This window comes from Schistosoma mansoni, chromosome 3 (assembly GCF_000237925.1).
Source record: "Schistosoma mansoni strain Puerto Rico chromosome 3, complete genome".
NCBI lineage: Eukaryota > Metazoa > Platyhelminthes > Trematoda > Strigeidida > Schistosomatidae > Schistosoma > Schistosoma mansoni.
This window is the reverse complement of record NC_031497.1, coordinates 1,512,586-1,521,416: the sequence shown is the minus strand read 5'-3', so window position 1 is coordinate 1,521,416 and position 8,831 is coordinate 1,512,586. Positions and strand designations below refer to the sequence as shown.

Sequence of the window (8,831 nt, the reverse complement as noted above, 5' to 3'; positions counted from 1 at the left end):
GATATGGCTCAGAATAGAAGCCAGTGGCGATCCTGCTGCAACCTTCTTTTACTTTCTACATAAAGAGTGGTTCTAACTTTCTTAACTGAAAGAGTCTTCTGGTTGTACATTTTAGTCCGCCTTATCTTTTCATCCCTTCTCTTCCTACTTTCATTATTTTGTGTGGCGCATATGTATCTGGTGCCCTTTTGTACCGATATATATGTGTTTAAATAAATAAAATAAAGTATGCAGCCGGGTACTCTCACCAGCTCTCACACAAGTCGTGGCTGATAATACAGTCCACAAACTTGTACTTGATACTTAAGTTACACCAGTCATTACTTTCTTTTATATTATTTCTACTGCTGTGATGACGCTGGTTCAGTGGCTAGGGTGTTTAACATCCAGCTACCAAGTCACAGACTCAGACCCCACCCCACCTACTTCGGTTTAGGTTGTCGGTATCACCAATAACCCCCACATATCGAGTGTACCTCGAAAGCAAATAGTAATTTAAGCTTGGTAAATGCGTTAAGATTTTTAATGAAATGTTCACTGCTCATTCTTCCATACTATTATTCTAGAACAATATCTCAACATTTATCAAGTCATTGGATATATTGGAATAAAATAGCGCACATTGAGAACTAGGTCTTATATTTTGCTTGGATCTATTTGGTATTTATGATTGATAATATTATTACGATAATCTTTGTTCTGAGGCTTTCCAGAGACTTACTATTAGCAATTTCATGTACGACAAACTCATGATGCAGCCACATAAAGTTTTTGGAATATATATATATATATATATATATATAAAGCTAACATGTAATCTTCCATTCCCATCTGTAAGCAGTTTAGTTAATTGTTTCTTGAAGCGAAAGTTCTGTTTGAAGTTCGTACTGCAATTATTGAATTGCTGAACAGGAAATGTAGAGAGATACAATTGAGAAAAATCTATTGACTACAAGAAGTTATCTCGTATAAACAACAGATGGTTTATATATCAAGCTATAAACGGCTGTGTATAACCCTAAATCACATCATCGATATTTCTTATTACCATAGGCTTTTCATAACAACTGTTCAACCTTTTTTTCTACACTACCGTATGTAAAACATAGACGATTCATTCGGGCCCAACTTAAATAAGTGGTCGACTGAAAATTGACCGCCTTACTTATTGACCTACTTATTTTATCGAGCACTCCATATTTCATTGTTGTATTAAATACGGCCTATTATATATGTTCAGTATGGATTAAATGTCAAAAATCTTATGCGTTCAGCGGATTACTAACTCTGTCATACTACTAACACAACTAAACGTAAAAATATAAGTTGATAAATAGATAAGACAGTCTATATATTCGGATTTCGCCTTACTGATGAACTAAGCTCGAATACAAATTAGTGTTTAAGTATCATACTGTTCTGTAAAGGTACCTAACAGGGCACTTTAAAATTTAAATTCAGAGCACCCAGCATTTTCTTTCAATACCAGTACGTTCTTTACGTGTTGAACATCAAATCAGTGACTCAAAGAAAGGCGTAGCTAATACCAGACTCATACTCCTATATTATACACACATTGTCCACTCCTTATTTTGTAGATTGGCGTTGGATCGGTTTAATTCTTAAGTAATTAGACAATCTAGTTAGTGACTTCATTGCTTGTGGCACTTTTATAACGGGACGAAAGGTCAAAATTAGATTGATTTACTCACTATGGTTTTTATTCAACATTAATTCCGTTTAATTCAATTTGGTGATCACTCAGTATAGTATTTGTTTCGTTTTTTCCTATGACCTTTTATTCTGTATAACATACTACATTCTTGTATGAATTATTTATCATATATATGAATTATTCTGATTATTAACCCAAAATGGATGTACATACCAGTATATAAATGAGTATATTTCCGACTAGACTGATCGGGATTGCTTGTGCTTCTGGCTGCTTACGGAATATATTTTCCCCACTTTAAACTTGGACTTCTGACTCTAGTTAGTGGGGCTGGGACGCGTCAGAATAGCTAACTTATTGGTCTTTGGTCACGGAGTCTTTGTTCCGTTATCAGGTTAGGGAATTCGTAATCGCTTCAAACATAACAGACACCCTATCTGTCTTCCTAAGACTGTCTTTTAACATATCGGTTACATTTATTGAAACTAGGCTAGTGGCTTGATAATATTAATTATTATCGATAAGATGTTTTCGGTTTTTTTCTATCTATCATTATGAAATATTTCTCCAAGCATACCTTGTAAAATGGAGCACTATATAGCATTTATATCAACTAGATGGTTTTCTTATTTAGGGCAATAGTTGGTCAGTTACTGTTATGAATGTATCCTAAGAAAAAAATCAATCTCTAGTGACCTGTTTTTGTTAAACGAGTGTGTAAAATGTAATTGTCTTTCACATTCTCTCTTTGTAGCCACGAAGGCCCTTTGTGGACGATTTCATTAGAGCAGGGGCAACAGTTGGGCCACCGCCACCAGATTATGGGCGAAGTGACCTTGATCCTCTAGCGAGTATTGGAGGACCATCAAGAGGTGGTGGGATGATTTTAGATCCAAGGCGCATCATACCTGGCAGTCGAACTGATAATGACTTTTTTCTCGGTGGTCCTGATGTTCTTCCTCCTGGGGCAGTTCCTCCGGGGGCTCGATTTGATCCTTTCGGACCTGGTATAGGACCTCTCAGACCGCATCCTTCAGGTGGTCGTCGCCATATTCCAGATCCTGATCATGCCATGCCTCCTGGATTCGATAACTTCTATATGTAGGCTTTTCACAATACCACTTTTCAATGAACTGAGTTTTTTTTCTATTCAATTCAATTACTTATAAGATTCTTTTATTTTTCCTATTACGTAACACTTCGTTTTACAGTTACCACTATATATGTTGCTTTCTTTCTATATCATTTCAAAAGCTCACTGAGTATCAAATTGTTTTTTTTTGTAAAGTACTATAAATAGTTATGAGTTAATAGACATAACTCATACCTGCATATAGGTTCAAAATGGTTTTTATGTGTCCATGATGAAATTTGAAAACTAGCTATTTATCAGTATAGTGTTTATTTAATATTATTGATTAAATAAAGTAAAACAATCCTACTTAAAGATGTTCAACACATCTATTATCTACAAGAAAGTTCATTTCATATACTTTAGTTTAAAATATTGTCTTTGTAAGGAATCTGTTACGTCCTTGATCTATCTACCCAGTTTCGTGCCGAGGATAACCTGTCTAATGTAGATTAAGACATTGACGCGATAGGCTGATTGGCTTAACCTTGGGGTTAGTATGCGTGAGTTCGAAGTGGGGTAAAGAGAATAAAACTATTCTATCACCTGATTGGCTGACAGGCATGCGAAAGAGAGAAGACAAGACAACTGGAACGCTACTTTCCCAATTCCTATCTGGTTCCTGATTTTCAGTCTACTGTAAAAAAATAGGTGACTAAACCGACCACAACGTACAATAATTAGGAAAATACAATTATGTCCAAAACTGGGGGAATACAGTAAAAAATAGAGTACAAAAGGTTGCGTCTAAATTACAATAGCTTTGGAACAAAAAAGGCTATGGCAGTGAATCATACATTAAACGAAAGCTTATGATCTGTAGAATAGACTAGGGGCAAAAGTAAATGTTACTGTTATACAAGCTTTGAATTAAGTGAAATAACGTCCCCCAAAAATAGCTTCCGTAGTTTGTTAAGGTTTCTTGTTTCTCTGTTCACATCGGATCCTTAGGTGTATCATTTTATGAAAAAAAAAGTTTAATCATAATGATCTAATAAGGATTATAATATCAAATTATATGATATAAATGATACCAATATAAATTACCATATAATAATTACCATAATAGGTGTACATGATGTTCATATTATAAAAAGAAAATCAGTTATATTAACCTAATCAATTATAAGTTTATTTAAATAAATACTTCTTGTATTGTAAAAATTAAAAATACTCCCCCCCTCCCAAAAAAAAGAAGTAATATAATACTGGAGATAATCAAACGAACATACGAAAGTAATTTTAAAAGAAAGGGGAGTTTCTTTACATAATTAAATCCAATTATTATTTATTTATTTGAACACATAAATTTCGGTACAAGGGGGTACCAGATACATATGCGCCACACAAATCTCATTTGATTTGTGTGAGGGCTGTGATACTGCTCAAGTGCCCAAACTGAAGCAGGTGGTTTTCTTAGGGGGCCACACCCAGAGCCTTTGACCTAAAGGTCTGATCCACAAGACAGTGGAGCATCGTGAGGAGATGCAGTTCCATGGTAGCCGGTGACCAACGATTGGTTCATACGCCATTTGTTCCCTCAGTATACTGGAGCCCATGTGCACCATTGGTTTGGAATCAGGGTTTTCCATCTCCCTTAGGTGGATTTCCCGTGTCCACCAACCCGGTTAAAGCGCCGAGCATTCGCTATTCGTCTTCTCAATTTCGTAAACACCTGTGATACGAGTAGGCAATGAGTAGAACTTCCCTGGCAGAGGCTATATACGCATGGCCATGTGAGGGCATTTGGAGAGGGAGAGCGGACTCTCCCCACTCTCGGCCGTACCAGGGCATTAAAAATCCAATAGTCTTTAAACTATTGGATAAATCAATTTAAAATTAAGATAAGTACAGAGTTTAATTTATATTTGATGTGTGGGCGAGAATGATAATGATTGGTTGTTTTGCTCAGTCAGACATTAGATAGGAGATGACAGGTGTTATATATGTATTCCCCTATCCTTATTATGGATCGACTGTTCCTCGTTGTTGGATTGTGTCGGATTTTGGTGTGGAAATATATTGACGCTCTAGTCAGGCTAATCACGTGTTCTTGATGTGAGTTGTGTTGATGTCCTGTAGAATAGACACTGGGAGGGAATGTAGTGTATATATTCGTCTAAGGTAAATTAAAGTCGCACATACGTGTAAAAAGTAAAAGGACTGTTATAACAAGAAACCCTAGTGTTATAACTAGTATTCTACCGTTTATAACAATATTTGATGAAAAACTAAAGTTTTTGCATTTGTAGATGAATTTTATACACTCAAGTTGATTAAATACTTATAATTGAAATGTTTAAATATTTCCCTTCATAATTCATGTGTAAAATGAAGCAAGATTATGCTTTCATCTATGTGTTAATGAAAGTGATCTCTAATTTTGGTTAGTGTGCTTTGTTAATAAATTAACATAGAAATTATCATATGAGGTAATTTAATTTTCGTGTTTCTATGGAGAATGTTATGTTCTTATGGCCTGTCAATATACCACATAACTAACTCGCCGATTAGAACAGCGATTAATGTGATATTGGCTCTGTGCTAAACTAATGGTGCGTTAACTAGCATGATCAGCTAAAAATTAATCCTGAGTCCTTGTTTGTTCTCGCCCAGCCCTAACCGTTGAGTACAGAACACAATCGCAGCTTCCACTGTATGAGTCACGTATTTCAAACATACATAGTTTACATACAAGCGAATCAGACTATATCATACCAGAAAATAGTAAGTAACAAGCCTAAAGTGGCTGTGAGTTTGAGAGGCTATAATAGATTGAAAATAACGTAAGAGTAGTAAATCGTACAATAATAGCCAATAGGTCAATTGAAAGCTTATGATAAAAGGAATATTTATATGGTGGTGAATAGTGTGAGACTCAGGTTTGGAATTGTCTGCCGACTACGTCGAAACGTAACTTCAAAGCGTCTGATGCCTGCTATCACCCCGTTGTCCATAAGATTTCTGTTCTGTGTCAAGCGGTGAAGGGGATCCGTCAATAACACAAAATATCGGAGGAAATATCTGTGGTAGAAGACAGAGGTTAGAGGCTGCAGACGTCCTTCAATGATTTCAGTTGTGACTATTTGATAACGGTGAGCACTTTGTCTTCTTTCTGAAGTGATACGGTGTCCAAAAAGAATGCATCTTTTTGTAGCAGTCGACATTTAGTCCGCCTGACCTTCAAGTGGTGTTGAATAACTGTGGTGTTTGAATGAACCAATAATTCCCTTGTGTTGACGACTGTCTTGATTTTGAATTCCAAATACAGTACATTCGTTCGTGCTCATCTAATGCTTCTTGATTAAATTGCGTTATTCATGGGATTACTAGTTTATACTATAATTCAAATTATCATAATAACTTAACGTTACTTGGTCATTACCTCATTCCTCATTTGCACGACTTTTCTCTTACGTTACAAAAGTTTTCTAAAATCGATCTAGTGCGAGCGTACTATCAAATTTCGGTAGCACCTAAGGATATAGCAAAACAGCCATTATTACGTCTTTTGGTTTAGTCGAATTCCTGAGAATTCCATTGGAATTTAAAAATGTCACACAGACATTTCAACTATCTATGGATGAGATCACTAAGTGCCTAGATTTTGTTTTCGTGTATATCGTATATATCAGCTTTCTTTCCCCTTAAAACAGGGACCCTGCTCAGTTAATATCATCTTCGGTATTCCGTGACACGCTACAATATGCCAGATTATTACTTCGGTCACTGTTTTGCCTGTTGGTCTGCAATGAGTACGGCATCTATCCAACGTGTAGCATGTTCTGTCATCATCTGCAGGTGCTAGTTACCTCTCGCTGTCTGTAGAAACAGTCCCATTACCTTCGCTTAATATAGATCGTCAACTGCACTTACTGGGATCGATTGCTTGGTTGTATGTATCGATCACTTTTCATTAGTTGGCACATCTGGCAAGTAAAAATATATTAAACCACATCGTCTCTCATGCCTAACCAACAAGCACTTTGTCGCAGTAAATCCGATCCCTGTTGACACTAATGTACCATCTTTTACCGCTGGTCCTTCTGGATCACCGTCACCCAATTTTTGTCACCATCCCACCAGGTCAGCGCTCCATATGTGTTCACCCTCAGTCTCTCTTTCTTCCAAAGCAACATTATTACCTCCTTGTTCATCGCCCATCTATCAACATCCGTTCCTGCTATGATCACTCTGATTACCTCTCGAAGGTAAGGATCAGCCTTCTGCTGCCGGGCAAGTTCTAGTGGGTCTCTCTCCAGACTATTCCCTGCATATGTTGTCAGTGGAAGTTCGGGTTCCATGTCCGAATTGGACAAGTAGTCCGCTACCACATGTTCCTTTCCTGGAACATACCTGACACTGAATTCGTACTCCTACAGACGTATCATTCATCACTCCAACTTCCCACGGTGTCTCTTGCTGCTTTCAACCACCGTAGGCGTTTACGATCAGCATCGATGTGGAATCGTCTACCTAGTAGGTACAGTCTCCATTTGTCTACAGTCCACACACTCGCTAAACACTCCTTTTCGATCGCTGAACACTTCTGTTAAGTTGGTGTAAAGACACGACTCGCGTATTACACCACTATCAGATTGACTTAAGAGGACACCCACAACGTAATCATCTGCATCTCTGGCCACTGTAAACGGTTTATCAAGTTCAGGTAGACTGAGCGTCATCTGGTGGTCGTTTAACAGGTTTTTAATTCGGTCAAAAGTTTGTTCAGCTGTCACTTTCCACGTAAACTTGGTGTTGCCTAACAACTTATATAAAGGTGCTGCTATTTTACTGAAGTTTTTGACGAATTGACCGTAGGAATTGCCTAAGTTTCCTTGTCGAATTCGGTACTACGATGTTCTTTGTGGTTAGAATTTTCTCCGGCAGTGGTTTTATTTCTCCACTTTTCAATTTATGTCCCAACAACATGACGCTACTTTTCGCTATCTGCTACTTGTCCCTATTAATTCATAGTCCAAATTCTTCAATCCGCTTTACGACCTCTTTCAAATGCTTTACATTATCTTTTTCTTTCTTCGCCTCAGGCTTCTTCAAACCTATCAGCTCCGCAACAGCCTCAAACAAGTTTAGAAAGTTCAGCACGTCTCCGTCCTCAAACTTCCTTGGCCATAGAATCTTAGTCCCGAGTAGAGGCAAAGACACAGATATTGTGAACAAGAATACACATGGCGGCGACCGACGTTTGGATTATTTGATACAGAATTACAGAGTTCCATGGTAAACTGTAAAAAATATGCATTAAATGCTTCGTCTGCAAATTTCCATCATCTGTTTCTCACATTCTGTATGATTCTTCCAGTTCACAGTTCCTTTCTATTTCCGTTTCTGTTCTCTTCAACTCGATCTTCTTAACCCCCCGTTGTCAGGTTCTATACTTGCGACTGGTTTTACATACTACTCATGGTTATCAACATGAGTAGCATACATAACAATACTTTTACTCGCCAGTACCCAGATATGAGGCTAAGAAACGAAAACCAGGAAGTGCTTTTTATGGAGTCTGATGTAATATCGATCCTTGTATCATGGAGATGACGGTAAGACACACATTAACGAACGGAGGGATATTTTTTACTCAAAGGGTGTCAGATCCTGAGGATGATAACGAAGGTACCATGACTCCGTTCCCTATCGTCTCTTTTATCATTGAGTTTAGTTGTTGTTGGTATTGCACTGGCACTTTGCAAGGTGGCTGATGAAGAGGCACTTGATCAACTGTGCTAAAGGAATGTTGTAAAACAGCTGTTCGATTTCCAGAGGCACTCCTCTCAAACATAGAGCCAAATTGTCGGGGCGGAAAAACAGTTGAGAAACGAATATTTACTGGTGTGTTCGTTAATACCACTACTACTTTCAACACACGTATGCAGCGCTTACTGGGGTGCTGGAAATATCCAATACAGAACCGTTTATTTTCAGGATATTGGCTTCATTGATTTTTGCTGTTTATTTGCTTTGCTTCTGGGTTCCATTTAGTTCAAGGAAACATACCCATTAAGT

General features: G+C 37.5%; 2 protein-coding genes across 3 annotated transcripts in view; one reads left to right on the top strand and one right to left on the bottom strand.

Moving 5' to 3' along the window:
• Positions 1–8,087, top strand: part of Smp_066340.1 (putative proteasome inhibitor) — a gene marked incomplete at its 5' end in the record, with an annotated part of 14,283 nt that extends 6,196 nt beyond the window's left edge. Inside the window, 2 exons of one of the 2 annotated variants that reach the window (XM_018798850.1) lie at positions 2,430–2,776; positions 7,856–8,087. In XM_018798850.1, coding sequence (XP_018650698.1) covers positions 2,430–2,776; positions 7,856–7,901 — 393 coding nt within the window. In that variant the 3' untranslated portion in view covers positions 7,902–8,087. Of the gene's footprint in view, positions 1–2,429; positions 3,117–7,855 lie in introns of those variants that run through there. The other variant, XM_018798851.1, reaches the window with a different exon arrangement.
• Positions 8,088–8,406: 319 nt separating this feature from the next.
• Positions 8,407–8,607, bottom strand: Smp_158010 (hypothetical protein; the record flags this gene model as incomplete). Its single annotated transcript, XM_018798849.1, has 1 exon — positions 8,407–8,607. One exon carries the CDS (start codon positions 8,605–8,607, stop codon positions 8,407–8,409), a length of 201 nt encoding a protein of 66 aa, XP_018650697.1.
• Positions 8,608–8,831: the final 224 nt, after the last annotated feature.